General features: G+C 39.6%; 1 protein-coding gene across 1 annotated transcript in view; it reads right to left on the bottom strand.

Moving 5' to 3' along the window:
- Window positions 1–13,286: 13,286 nt before the first annotated feature.
- The window catches only part of npy2rl (neuropeptide Y receptor Y2, like), an 88,227-nt gene continuing 86,242 nt past the window's right edge, over window positions 13,287–15,271 (bottom strand). Inside the window, exon 6 of the mRNA XM_075450945.1 lies at window positions 13,287–14,677. Coding sequence (XP_075307060.1) covers window positions 14,099–14,677 — 579 coding nt within the window. The 3' untranslated portion in view covers window positions 13,287–14,098. The remainder of the gene's footprint in view (window positions 14,678–15,271) is intronic.

Below are 15,271 nucleotides of genomic sequence, written 5' to 3'. Positions count from 1 at the left end.
GCTTGTTTGTTAGTTTACTGTTGACCAACATGTTTAGTCATCCCAAAAAACTGGTAACTCAGTAGGCACTGTGACACTAACTAACTCGGTAGTTAGCAAGTGAGCTAGCAAGAATGTTAGCTTGTTTATTTGAATGTGACTGGCTCAAGAAATAACTGCCCCATTAATATTTTTAATACAGGACTCACAGTTGGAGAACTTTCACAGCTTGATTAGCACGAAAGTCTTCTGTTTGAACAATCCGTACAAAACATTTACATTTCAGTCCAGTTTTTAAATGCCGTTATAAACCATAATTGGTGTTTTTTTTAAACGCCCGCTGCAACACCGCTCGTGTTTCTAAATGCTGACTGGTATTAATGAACGGAAAAACAAACGGGATTTACGTACGATGTTTCTGATTGCTGATGTAAGTGGTTCTGTGCTCTGGCCCAGTAAAAAATGGTGCCAGCGCAGCATTGGTTTCAACGTTAATTTCCGATGGATGTCCAGTATACGACACCTTATCTGCTGATAAATTACTTTCCTGAGCTTCCTCCTCCAGCTTACATGGGGGTCCTTATCTGTTGGTCCTTGTAGACTTCAAAGAGCAATTTGTCAATTAAATTAAGGTAACAAGGACATAAGTGGATATTCTGGTTATATACTGACAGGCTTGTATTGGTTTCTATCTTATCAAAACGTTGTCGTGAAAAACTGTCACTCAGCAGTCAACGCTACTAAAAATATTATCGTGACAACTTTGTCCATTTAAATGAAAAATATAACATACCAGTGTTTAAATCCAAGTTTCCACACCTGGATTCCAGATGTATTTCTGAATTTCTGCAATCCACTTGGTTCTCTTCTCAAACAGTCTGCGGGTTGTTGGGTCAAGTGTCTTTTTGCCACTCTGTGGAAGTAACACCAGTAACCTGACGTTTTCCTGTCATCTCACCAAAAAAACAGCTGCCAAAAAAGCATGCTGATCCGTCCAGAAATAGCTTGGATTTATTATTCTCCTGAATTAGAACATGAACGAGCAAGTAACATCCAAACATTTGGTCAAAAAGTATAGTTTATGTTGATGTAAAAAGGTACTTTTAGGCGAGTATAATGGGAGCGTGTCTATGTTCCCACAGCCCATTGTTCCCACGGCCCATTGGTCCCACAGCCCATTGATCCCACAGCCCACTGGTCCCACAGCCCATTGATCCCACAGCCCACTGGTCCCACAGCCCACTGGTCCCACAGCCCATTGGTCCCACAGCCCAATGGTCCCACAGCTTAGGCCCTATGTCCCACAACTCCATGTTCTCACATTTCTGAGTAAACTAATAACGAAAAAGGTGTAGAGACATTTGGCCTGCACATGCTTACCTTTTTTTTAATTTGTTTTTTTTATTATTATTTCCTCAGCTGTTTTTTTTGGCTTCATTTCCAAAAGTAGAAAAACACCTACAACTGCACTGGTACTACTAATACTACTGCTACTACTAATAATAACAATAATAATATGTATTTCATGGCTAAATTGGCTTTACACAATAAAAAGTGGCCTATAAAATATCATCACAGTCCGGGGTGGCGCACTTGACCAGTGTCATTCATGACCCGGTGGTAATCTGCCATAAAATAAAATGTATTTATTGGATATATGTGTTCCTCATGTAGTTGAGGAACATTCCCATGCAGACCCCACATAAAAATTCTGTAAATTCAAAATTTTAGACCAATGGGCCTAAAAAATAATGTTAAAAGTCTTTATAATGTGGGACCAATTGGCTGTGGGACCATTGGGCCTAATTTTGAAAAAAATAAAAATTCTTAGCAATGTGGGACCAATGTGCCGTGGGAACATAGAGCTGACCCGAGTATAACGACTCTTATCTTAATCTTGGTAAGTGGAGGCTGCGTTTCTTTCCAAAAAAAGGAAGCATATCCGACACTTTTGTGCTAATTATCCCACCAGAAGACTTTTCATGCTCACCATGCCTTAAAAGCACCTTGGTCACAATAACTTACCAAGCTCTCGTGACAGTAGGGTGCGTAAATGCATCGACGCCCCAGCGTAAGCTTTAGGGGACTCACGGCATCCTTACTGCCAACGTACTGCCATCTAAATTTGATGCTGTTAGAAATTAATTTCACTGAACTAAAGCACATTGTGGTAGAAATTTGAAGTAATCATAAAGAACGTTTCAGCAACTCGGCCTTGGAAGCTGTGTTTCTGGATAATATAGCAGGGATATAGTCAATGTTTGCAACTCAGCACTTAGTCATAACATCGTAAAGCAGGCATTTGTTACAAGTTTCTTCTTTTATTCAGTATCTTTGCTTATTGAGGCATGCATTCATCGGGACTGACAACACAGAGGAGACGGGGGGGGGAGGAGGGGAAGTGAGGGCAGAGATAAGCTTCACAGGGAAGGAACAGGAGGATCGGGAGATTTCGGATGTTGTGAGGAAGTTACGCTCAGAGAGAGACGTGTCGGTAAATTAAAGGATTTTATCTGCTCGGTGTTTGGTGCCCCATTGTGTCCCGTCTTTAGTTTACTTCTGACGGCATTCATTCACTTTTTACAGGTTGTTTTCCTTTAAGCCCAAAGACTTTAAACCAGAATCATTGCTGCTTGGCAATTAAAGCTGAAACTAAACCATTATGGTGAGAATATTCCAAACAATGGATGTAAATTATGCCGCCGCTGCCCTTTCTTTGTACGGTTGCGTGACGACCCACCAAAGTGCAGCTGCTGGCGTGGTGCTGATAAGGTTAATGAAGGTAAACGTGCCGCACAAAGTACGGCAGCGGGCCGTTATTCTTCATCACACAACAGGTAGAACATTAAAGTGGAAACCAGACGTTTATATTGAAGAAGCTTGAAAAGGTTTGGGTGGTTCGGTTCAAACAAACCAAGGCCACTCGGAGGAGGTGGAAACCATCACATTCATCCCTGCACGGCAAGTAAACATCATTTAGATGTCAGAAATCAGGCCTCTGAAAGCAAAGAGAATGAATGAAGCTCAGAAAAGAATGAATAAGATTATATAAGGAGCATTTTTACGTAATTAAAACATCCACAAAGTTTCATTTTCATATTTGTTTTGAACTATGTGCTGTTTTCTTACTGCTGTATACGGTTTAAATTCTTTTTTGTTTGTTTTTTTTAAAGCAGCGCAGACTGATTGGTGGTGTCTGCTCAGGCCACTGGGGTTGGACTAATCAGGGCAGACCAGAATCTTTTGGAACTGTACAGCCTCTTTAGCTTCTTTTTGGTGCTGGAAACATCAGTGAAGGTGGGTCCACTCGGCTCAGAAGTAGCCCAAGATCAGCCTCGGTAACAGGCTAGAATCGTATTACTGTCAACATTAAAGGGACAGTTCGCCTCTTTTGACATGAAGCTGTGTAACATCCCATATCAGCAACATCATTTCTGAACATCTTCTTACCCCCTGCTGCGTCCTGTGAGCCGAGTTCCAGCCTCGTTTTGGTGCTGATGAAGGTAGTCCGGCTAGTTGGCTGGGGCTTAAAAAAATAAAGCGTTTTGCTTCTCAAAACAATATGCGTTCAAAAGAGTAAAACATTTGCATCACAAAATGGTTCTCCAGGAAAGTCAGACCTCACAATCGCTTGGCCCTATTTTCTCTCCCTTCTGATATTTTATTTAAAAAATAAAATAGTAACAATAATAGTATGATAATAATATTTTAATAACAATATAAATTAACTCTTGAGAATAAAAAAGATGGAGATCTATCTATTTATATCAAAATAAAGAACATATCTCTAATATCCTAAGTTCTTTCGTCTTGAGAAATGAAGTCCTGATATTTCAAAATAAATGTTCGATATGTAAATAATTATGTTTTATTGGAGAAATAACTTGAAAACATAATGAGACGTGAATTTGGAATATTTTCAGAATCAGAAACAAAATAAAAAAGTTTTATTTTAATTTAATTTTGTGTGAATTTTTGAACAATATTATTTTATTTTTTAAATTAAATATCAGGAGGGAGAGAAAATAGCACCAAGCGATTGTGAGGTCTGACTTTTTCCTGGAGAACGATTTTGTGATGCAAATGTATTACTCTGTTGAACGCATATTGTTCTGAGAAGCAAAACGCTTTATTTTTTAAACCCCAGCCGGACTACCTTCATCACCACCAAAACTCAGCTGGAACTCTGCTCACAGGACGCAGCAGGGGGTAAGAAGATGTTCAGAAATGATGCTGCTGATATGGGATGTCTTACAGCTTCATGTCAAAAGAGGCGAACTGTTCCTTTAAGTCCAGAGGACGATTACAGTTTAACCAAGCATGCATCCCTCACTGATGTGGCTACTGGGCTACATTGTAGGTCATCTCAACCAGATTAGACTGCATGCGTCCGAGATGGAGACACCTAATAATCCCTCTTCACTTCTAGTCATTGACTTTTAAACCGATTTGTGTAAATGACAGTTTTTCTCCTCATCCTTACTCCTTTTTGACCAGTGCAGCTAAAGTATTGCTCTGAGAACCGGTTCTTTGCAATTCTGACCGTTAGCATGGACATCAAGTTAAAGCAAATGGTTTAATCCATCCAAAAAAAAGAGCAGGCACCTTCAAAAGATGGCTGCAGGAGGCGGATTAAAGCGTTTTATATCCATCAAAGTCACGAGCAAACTTCAGCTATAAGATGAGCCAAGCAGAACCAGTCAGGGCACCGGAGCCGCCACTGTAGACCGTCACTACCCTGATCCGCCCCCCGCAGGACATTACCTGTTTCGTCCTATTTGTTTCCTAAACGGTCTTTGTTTCCTAAACTGTCTTTGTTTCCTAAACTGTCTTTGTTTTCTAAACTGTCTTTGTTTCCTAAACTGTCTTTGTTTCCTAAACTGTCTTTGTTTTCTAAATTGTCTTTGTTTCCTAAACTGTCTTTGTTTCCTAAACTGTCTTTGTTTCCTAAACTGTCTTTGTTTTCTAAATTGTCTTTGTTTTCTAAATTGTCTTTGTTTTCTAAATTGTCTTTGTTTCCTAAATTGCCTGTTTTCTAAATTGTCTTTGTTTTCTAAATTGTCTTTGTTTTCTAAATTGTCTTTGTTTTCTAAACTGTCTTTGTTTCCTAAACTGTCTTTGTTTCCTAAACTGTCTTTGTTTCCTAAACTGTCTTTGTTTCCTAAACTGTCTTTGTTTTCTAAATTGTCTTTGTTTCCTAAACTGTCTTTGTTTTCTAAATTGTCTTTGTTTCCTAAATTGTCTGTTTTCTAAACTGTCTTTGTTTCCTAAATTGCCTGTTTTCTAAATTGTCTTTGTTTTCTAAATTGTCTTTGTTTCCTAAATTGTCTGTTTTCTAAACTGTCTTTGCTTTCTAAATTGTCTTTGTTTTCTAAATTGTCTTTGTTTTCTAAATTGTTTTTGTTTCCTAAACTGTCTTTGTTTTCTAAATTGTCTTTGTTTTCTAAATTGTCTTTGTTTTCTAAATTCTTTGTTTTCTAAATTGTCTTTGTTTTCTAAATTGTTTTTGTTTCCTAAACTGTCTTTGTTTTCTAAATTGTCTTTGTTTTCTAAATTGTCTTTGTTTTCTAAATTGTCTTTGTTTTCTAAATTGTCTTTGTTTCCTAAATTGTCTGTTTTCTAAACTGTCTTTGTTTCCTAAATTGTCTTTGTTTCCTAAATTGTCTGTTTTCTAAACTGTCTTTGTTTCCTAAATTGTCTTTGTTTCCTAAATTGTCTTTGTTTCCTAAATTGTCTGTTTTCTAAACTGTCTTTGTTTCCTAAATTGTCTTTGTTTTCTAAATTGTCTTTGTTTCCTAAATTGTCTGTTTCCTAAATTGTCTTTGTTTCCTAAATTGTCTTTGTTTTCTAAATTGTCTTTGTTTTCTAAATTGTCTTTGTTTTCTAAATTGTTTTTGTTTCCTAAACTGTCTTTGTTTTCTAAATTGTCTTTGTTTTCTAAATTGTCTTTGTTTTCTAAATTGTCTTTGTTTTCTAAATTGTCTTTGTTTCCTAAATTGTCTGTTTTCTAAACTGTCTTTGTTTCCTAAATTGTCTTTGTTTCCTAAATTGTCTGTTTTCTAAACTGTCTTTGTTTCCTAAATTGTCTTTGTTTCCTAAATTGTCTTTGTTTCCTAAATTGTCTGTTTTCTAAACTGTCTTTGTTTCCTAAATTGTCTTTGTTTTCTAAATTGTCTTTGTTTCCTAAATTGTCTGTTTTCTAAACTGTCTTTGCTTTCTAAATTGTCTTTGTTTTCTAAATTGTCTTTGTTTTCTAAATTGTTTTTGTTTCCTAAACTGTCTTTGTTTTCTAAACTGTCTTTGTTTTCTAAATTGTCTTTGTTTTCTAAATTGTCTTTGTTTTCTAAATTGTCTTTGTTTCCTAAATTGTCTGTTTTCTAAACTGTCTTTGTTTCCTAAATTGTCTTTGTTTCCTAAATTGTCTGTTTTCTAAACTGTCTTTGTTTCCTAAATTGTCTTTGTTTCCTAAATTGTCTTTGTTTCCTAAATTGTCTGTTTTCTAAACTGTCTTTGTTTCCTAAATTGTCTTTGTTTTCTAAATTGTCTTTGTTTCCTAAATTGTCTTTGTTTCCTAAATTGTCTTTGTTTCCTAAATTGTCTTTGTTTTCTAAATTGTCTTTGTTTTCTAAATTGTCTTTGTTTTCTAAATTGTTTTTGTTTCCTAAACTGTCTTTGTTTTCTAAATTGTCTTTGTTTTCTAAATTGTCTTTGTTTTCTAAATTGTCTTTGTTTTCTAAATTGTCTTTGTTTCCTAAATTGTCTGTTTTCTAAACTGTCTTTGTTTCCTAAATTGTCTTTGTTTCCTAAATTGTCTGTTTTCTAAACTGTCTTTGTTTCCTAAATTGTCTTTGTTTCCTAAATTGTCTTTGTTTCCTAAATTGTCTGTTTTCTAAACTGTCTTTGTTTCCTAAATTGTCTTTGTTTTCTAAATTGTCTTTGTTTCCTAAATTGTCTGTTTCCTAAATTGTCTTTGTTTCCTAAATTGTCTTTGTTTCCTAAATTGTCTTTGTTTCCTAAATTGTCTGTTTTCTAAACTGTCTTTGTTTCCTAAATTGTCTTTGTTTCCTAAATTGTCTTTGTTTTCTAAATTGTCTTTGTTTTCTAAATTGTCTTTGTTTTCTAAATTGTCTTTGTTTCCTAAATTGCCTGTTTTCTAAATTGTCTTTGTTTTCTAAATTGTCTTTGTTTCCTAAATTGTCTGTTTTCTAAACTGTCTTTGCTTTCTAAATTGTCTTTGTTTTCTAAATTGTCTTTGTTTCCTAAATTGTCTGTTTTCTAAACTGTCTTTGCTTTCTAAATTGTCTTTGTTTCCTAAATTGTCTTTGTTTCCTAAATTGTCTGTTTTCTAAACTGTCTTTGTTTCCTAAATTGTCTTTGTTTTCTAAATTGTCTTTGTTTTCTAAATTGTTTTTGTTTCCTAAATTGTCTTTGTTTTCTAAATTGTCTTTGTTTCCTAAATTGTCTTTGTTTCCTAAATTGTCTGTTTTCTAAACTGTCTTTGTTTCCTAAATTGTCTTTGTTTTCTAAATTGTCTTTGTTTTCTAAATTGTTTTTGTTTTCTAAATTGTCTTTGTTTTCTAAATTGTCTTTGTTTTCTAAATTGTTTTTGTTTTCTAAATTGTTTTTGTTTCCTAAATTGTCTTTGTTTTCTAAATTGTCTTTGTTTTCTAAATTGTTTTTGTTTTCTAAATTGTCTTTGTTTCCTAAATTGTCTTTGCTTTCTAAATTGTCTTTGTTTTCTAAATTGTCTTTGTTTCCTCAATTGTCTTTGCTTTCTAAATTGTTTTTGTTTCCTAAACTCACTTTGTTTCCTAAATTGTCTTTGTTTTCTAAATTGTCTTCCCATTTGCAGAGATGGGGACTCAAGTCGACTTGAGTCTCTGTTTTGATGACTTGTGACTTGACTTGACATAAAATAAAAGACTCGAGACTCGACTTTGCACTTGACTTGAGACACGATGAATTGAATGACTTGAGTGTTAAGCATCTAGCATCCAACTTTGTTCGTCATTTGAAGATCCATTCTGACCAGTTAGTGCTCGTCAAATTAGCTAATATTAGCCTGTTAGCCTAGTCGGTAGTTAGCTAACGTTAGCTTGATATGATACGGGGTGGCCAGGTTGGACACATTGGCCAATGATGTTTACTGACAGTTACTTATATCTTGTGTTTTCACTTTATTAAGATCAGATTCTGCAGGTAAAATTGCAATAATAAGGTGGCTTTACTTTGACTTGACTTGCCCAAGAAAAAATTACTTGGGACTTGAAAGCTTAGACTTGGGAATTACTTGAGACTTGAAAGCAAAGACTTGGGACTTACTTGAGACTTGAAAGCAAAGACTTGAGACTTACTTGAGACTTGAAAGCAAAGACTTGGGACTTACTTGAGACTTGAAAGCTAAGACTTGGGACTTACTTGAGACTTGAAAGCTAAGACTTGGGACTTACTTGAGACTTGAAAGCTAAGACTTGGGACTTACTTGAGACTTGAAAGCTAAGACTTGGGACTTACTTGAGACTTGAAAGCTAAGACTTGGGACTTACTTGAGACTTGAAAGCTAAGACTTGGGACTTACTTGAGACTTGCACATGTGTGACTTGGTCCCATCTCTGCCCATTTGTCTCAGTACCTAACTTACCGCACTTACTCTAGCACTAGTTATGCTCTTAGCTGTTTGGTTTTGGAAGGAAATGCACTTCTGATTTCTTGTGAGCAGAAGTTTTTTCGCCTACCGATGTGGAACACACTTATTGTAAGTTGCTTTGGATAAAAGCGTCTGCAAAATGTAAATGACCGTAATGTATTAACATCTGGACATTTAGAGCCTGGAAAGACGGATTCTCTCATCGTCATGATCTCACAAATCTCACTAAAAATCCAACTGCTCTGCCAGGCAAACACTGTGAGCCCATAAGGTCGCCCTTTAGCATTTGTAAGTGCGGCAGAGAATAATTTTTTACAGCTTTCTAATCAGGGATTGGAACTACAGCTGTGAAGAAAAAAAAAAAAAAGCATATTAACCGATTGACCTATTTAAGGTCTGAGGCTTTATGTATCAGGGACAAAATAAAAAGATAATCTTTAAAATGAGCTGAATCGAACCGCAGACGAACACCTGAAAAATTAAACTGAGTCGTTATTTATTGAACAAAAACTGAGATGAAACCCAGAAGCAGTGAGTTTAAAAAGTAAGTGAACCCTTCCAGGAGCTGCTGATCAATGCTCTGATTAACTGATCATCAGTCAGTGTGAGCAGCTCTATGAAAGCAGAAGTTCTGCAGCGTTCAGGTGTGTGTTAACACGATGCCAAGGAGGAAAGACATCAGCAGCTGCTGCTGCCGGTCAACCTGGGAAGGGTTAAAGGGCCGTTTCCAAACTATCTGGAGTCCATCGTTCCACAGAGAGAAAGATTATTCACAAGTGGAAAACATTCAGGACAGCTGTCAATCTTCCCAGGAGTGGACGTCCCAGCAAGGTCACCCCAAGGTCAGAAACCCAAGAACTACATCTCAGACTCTGCGGGCCTCAGTTAGCATGTTAAAGGTTAAAGGTCACCCCAAGGTCAGAAACCCAAGAGCTACATCTCAGACTCTGCAGGCCTCAGTTAGCATGTTAAAGGTTAAAGGTCACCCCAAGGTCAGAAACCCAAGAGCTACGTCTCAGACTCTGCAGGCCTCAGTTAGCATGTTAAAGGTTAAAGGTCACCCCAAGGTCAGAAACCCAAGAGCTACGTCTCAGACTCTGCAGGCCTCAGTTAGCATGTTAAAGGTTAAAGGTCACCCCAAGGTCAGAAACCCAAGAGCTACATCTCACACTCTGCAGGCCTCAGTTAGCATGTTAAAGGTTAAAGGTCACCCCAAGGTCAGAAACCCAAGAGCTACATCTCAGACTCTGCAGGCCTCTGTTAGCATGTTAAAGGTTAAAGGTCACCCCAAGGTCAGAAACCCAAGAGCTACATCTCAGACTCTGCAGGCCTCAGTTAGCATGTTAAAGGTTAAAGGTCACCCCAAGGTCAGAAACCCAAGAGCTACATCTCAGACTCTGCAGGCCTCAGTTAGCATGTTAAAGGTTAAAGGTCACCCCAAGGTCAGAAACCGAAGAGCTACATCTCAGACTCTGCAGGCCTCAGTTAGCATGTTAAAGGTTAAAGGTCACCCCAAGGTCAGAAACCCAAGAGCTACATCTCAGACTCTGCGGGTCTCAGTTAGCATGTTAAAGGTTAAAGGTCACCCCAAGGTCAGAAACCCAAGAGCTACATCTCAGACTCTGCGGGTCTCAGTTAGCATGTTAAAGGTTAAAGGTCACCCCAAGGTCAGAAACCCAAGAGCTACGTCTCAGACTCTGCAGGCCTCAGTTAGCATGTTAAAGGTTAAAGGTCACCCCAAGGTCAGAAACCCAAGAGCTACATCTCAGACTCTGCAGGCCTCAGTTAGCATGTTAAAGGTTAAAGGTCACCCCAAGGTCAGAAACCCAAGAGCTACATCTCAGACTCTGCAGGCCTCAGTTAGCATGTTAAAGGTTAAAGGTCACCCCAAGGTCAGAAACCCAAGAGCTACATCTCAGACTCTGCAGCCCTCAGTTAGCATGTTAAAGGTTAAAGGTCATGACAGCACAGTGAGAAACAGACTGAACAGGTATGGCTTGTGTGGAAGGGCTGCAGGAGAAAGCCTCTTCTCTCTAAAAAGAACATGGCAGCACAGCTTAGGTTTGCAAAGCTGCATCTGAACAAACCACAAGACTACTGGAACAATGTCCTTTGGACAGACCAGACCAAAGTGGAGATGTTTGCTCATAATGCACAGCAGCACGTTTGGAGGAAACCAAACCCAGCATATCAGCACAAACACCTCACACCAGCTGTCAAGCACGGTGGTGGAGGGCTGATGATCTGGGCTGGTTCTGCAGCCACAGGACCTGGGCACCTCGCAGCCATTGAGTCCACCATGAACTCCTGGATCAGGGGTTCACTTAGTTTCTCACTCACTGCTGCTACCAGCTGCTGGATCAGGGGTTCACTTAGTTTCTGTGCAGTAAATGATGACTCAGTGTAACATGTTAGAGGCCGATTCTAAGAAGCAGGTTCAACATATTCAGAGTATCTTTAGGTGATCTGGATTAGATTTCCACCGCTGTGACGAGTGTTGGTAGGGTTGGGGTTATGATCACTATCATAGATTAACAGGTGCTCCCGCCCAAACAGGACGGGAAAAAAGACAAAAAAAGAACCCTTTTCTTGTTATAATTGTGAATTTTTAAATGAAATGCGAAGCTGCATGTGTAAAGTTTCAGTCTTTTCCTGTCAGACGCAAAACTGGCTGTTAAAGCTGCTCTTTGGGCCGAATCAAGTAGCAACAGAAAAGCCATTAAAAGCATAGTTAGTGGGATTACCATCAATTTTAAGCTTGGGATAAAGGTGGATGTGATGCCGTTTGGTGATGGCTGTTTTTATTTCAGTGATTCTAAACAATCAAATTAAATCTCTATGATCGATCAGTGGTGGTCTTCATGTATTGATCTCTAATCTCGTAACCTAAGCGGCCCCGGTGAAGCCTCACAGTCCTTGGTAAGAACCTCTGATATGTTTAAAACGTTCGTACTTCCCCTTTAAATTTATGTTATTCGAAGCTTTAATGTCGACTAACCCTGTTAATGAGACTTTACAACAACAAACAAACGGGTTCTTGGTCCAGACCAGTTGGGAACTGGTTCAACTGGTCATAAAGGATTAAAACTGCTGGAATTATCCTGCAAATTTAGGATTTTCTATCAATTTATATGATTCGATTTTTTTAAAAGTAGGCCAAAAATTGACTCCACTTTTAGTATAATTGTACGGAGCCCCCTAGGGGACACGTGGAATTAATTGTTTTTAAGAAGGACGGACTTTTGCGAGACACTTTTGCTCGATCTTGAGAAACTATTTTGAAATAAAAATAAAATTCAATAAATTTCTCCCAATCCATGTTTATGTCTGTGTTTGTTTTAGTTCCCTAACCTAACCTGATCCCTAGCCTAGGTGACCGGATGTGCATTGCCCTAAATACAGGGCCGGTTTTTGCTATGGGCAATGTGGGCGACCGCCCAGGGCGCACTCGATGTGAAGGCGCAACAGCACCCTCAAAAAAATAAGTTTTTAAAACTCGCCAGTTTTCTACACTGCTAAGAGTTTACTGAGAGTACTAAGAGTAACCTGGCCAAGTTTTCATCTTTAAGCATTAAATCTGTAGGAGGAGTTCGATCATATGCAAGGCGTGGAATTGGGCAAAAATGGCATGAAAACGCACCTTCCATCCAAAATGGCCGCCTTCCTGTGGATGTGGGACCATGGCAGCAAGAGACTTTTTTGTGCGTCTGGACATGATGAATGAGTGTACCAAATTTTGTCGCCCCACGTGAAACTAACCCCAATGCGGGGACCATTTTTAAGCATCACAGGGGGCGCTACGGAGTCAATGAGCGACTCCCAAAAATATAAAGTTTAGATTCTTTCATGACTGGCAGGTGGCGCTCGCAAAATTTCACGAGTTTTCGAGCACCTTTTGCAAAGAATAAGAATAACGGAGAAAAAAAAATAACTCATACATATGGAATAGGGTCCTTGCAGTTTCACTGCTCGGTCCCTAATAATGTGGAGTGATCATGGATCATCATCATGGTCAAAAACCAAAGAAGCCATCAGGTGCCCAGTTTAGAAAGAGAAGAAGAGGAGAAACGGCCAAAAGATAAAGGGATGCAGATTTCTACGAGGGACGTAGGCTATAGGCTATCTGTTAGCCTCTTGCTAATATGTTGCTATTAGCCACGACTGTGTTTGATTTTTAGTTTTGCTGAACTAGAATTAGAATTGAGGCATCATGTCATGCAGCTAATTTCACTCAAAGGCAATCTGGTCTGGTTTGTGTTTGTGCAAATTGTTATGAGCTGTATGTTAAATTAAATAACTTAAATAACTTCTAATATACATTGACATGGCATTTTGTAAGCTAAGTCTTTTTTTGGGGGGGGGGAGGGGACTAGCCAGGTCCGCCTCCGCCTAAATGTCCTAAAACTTCGCAAAAGATCTTGAGAGAGTTTTGCGAGATCTCGCAAAAGTCCGGCGCTTTTTTTTCTTTTTTCTTTTTTTTCCCCCTGTCCCCTTGGGTGCTCCGTAGATCCATTTTTCAAATATCCTTAAATCTAATTTAAAAGGTAAATCTTTATCTCAGTGCCGCCTAACTTCTACGATGAAGTTTAAAATCCGGTCGAGTTCGCCATGCCAACACAGCGGGACGACGTCACAGCAGAAAAAAGGAAAAAACTCCAGATCAAATCAATCACTCAAGCTTTTAATTGTTCAAACATTCATGTGTTTACTTGGAAGCAGAGATCCTCTCTGCTTTTTTAAAAAAACCGAACTGCAGCCAGTTAATTTGAAATATCTCTCGCTGTTACACGAAGCCTAATTATCCCACACTTCACTCTTCTTTCCTCCCACGCATCCTCCCTCAGCGCCTCATCCTCCTCTGCCCTCCTCTCTTATTCCTTTGCTCTTTGAGTCATTTTTTTCCCTCCTAACGGCAGCTTTTTTTTGTAATTCAGCCACCATCTCGGCCCCATTTTCTGCCACATCCACCTGCATCCTGGTTCTCATCCGCCTTCCGTGGGAGATTTCTATCCAAACGGGAACCCTTTTCCATCTCTGACGGCCCACAGAAACGTCTTTATAAGCCACTCAGGGTACAAAGTATGAGCTGAAGGCTTCTGGAATAAAGGCCTATTTAGAGAAGATCGGAACGTCTTTTTCCTCGTTGGAAAGACGAAGCGAATCCCTTTTTTACTCCTTTCGTTAAGCAAACTTTTCTTTTAGTTTTTCTGCTTTCGATGAGTTTTACCGAAGAACGCCTCCTCCGTACGCGCGATGATGTCACATCCTCCTCTTCTTCTGTGGTGTCGTTCTATTTGCTGAATCCTCTGTCGTCTCCGCCTCCTCCGCTATTCTGGGTTTCTAAAAAGTCTTAAATCCCGCCCGCCGGCTGCTTCTTTTTCCGCTCTCGTCTTTATCTCCCCTCGCATTGTCTTCCGAGGAAGAAAAGACTTCCTCCTCCCGCTTCCCGTCTCCTCCGCCGTCCACCGACTCTCACACGTCGGTGGCGTTCAGGTGCGCGGACACCGTGTCGTGCGTCTCCAGGACGATCTTCTTCCCCCTGCCTCCCGCTCCACCCACGGGGTGGATGCTGTCCAGCCGGCCGCTCTTCCCCCTCTCGCCGCTCCTGCGGCATTTGAAGACGGCGAGGAAGGCGGCGCGGTAGTTGCGGTTCATCCAGCCGTACAGCAGCGGGTTGGCGAAGGTGGAGCACATGGCGACCACGTGGAAGACGGTGTAGAGCAGGCGGAAGTCGCGCATGTCCAGCACCGTGCTGTCGATGTCGGTGGCCAGCTGGAAGGCGTGGAAGGGCAGCCAGCTGACGGCGAACACCACCACCATGGTCACCAGCATCTTGGTGGTCTTGCGGCGGCGGCGGTGTCGCTCGGAGCTGGCGCTGCTGCTGCTGACGCCGCCGCTTTCCGCCGGGCTGACGTGGCCGCGCAGCTTGGACCAGATGCGGGCGTAGGCGAAGGAGATGATGGACAGCGGCAGGAAGTACTGCAGGATGAGCATGGAGATGCTGTAGATGGTGCCGTCCGTGTTCTTGCCCGGCCACTTCTCCGTGCACACCTGAGACGGAAGGACGCCGCCGGTTAGTTGACACGGCAACGAGTCACATGACATAATTACGGTGGCCCTGAAGTGCAAATCACAACGGCAAAAGAGAAAACACAACGATATTAACCAAAACGGAAAAGGTAGGTACCTTCGGCGACATGAGTCGTTGCTGATTGGACTGGTGGTGCTCCAACTATGGTTTACATGTTTTCAAAATAAAAGCACTGCTAGTGACAACGTACACGCTGCTATTAAAGAATATTTAGATGTAAATATCCCGTCTTACATGCTGCATTATCTCTTGATGTTAACAAAAAGATGTTATTAAACTTTATATGGCAAACAAAAACCACTATATTAAAAAATATTTAATAATTATGTGATTATATGATAATGGTGGACTTAACATTTTAGACTTTTACACTTTAAAAATAAATTGGTTTAAACAATGTATCAAGAACCCATCTTCAATTTGGAACTTCATACCAATATTGTTCCATATATAGTATCTATGTGGGCAAAAAAATCTTTTTGTAGATCAATGACCAAGAAAGAAGCTGTTTATGAAAGGAGAGTTTTGATTTTTTTTTTTTTTCAACATTATAA

Source organism: Odontesthes bonariensis, chromosome 19, assembly GCF_027942865.1.
Source record: "Odontesthes bonariensis isolate fOdoBon6 chromosome 19, fOdoBon6.hap1, whole genome shotgun sequence".
Classification (NCBI taxonomy): domain Eukaryota; kingdom Metazoa; phylum Chordata; class Actinopteri; order Atheriniformes; family Atherinopsidae; genus Odontesthes; species Odontesthes bonariensis.
This window is presented reverse-complemented; position numbering and strand designations above follow the sequence as displayed.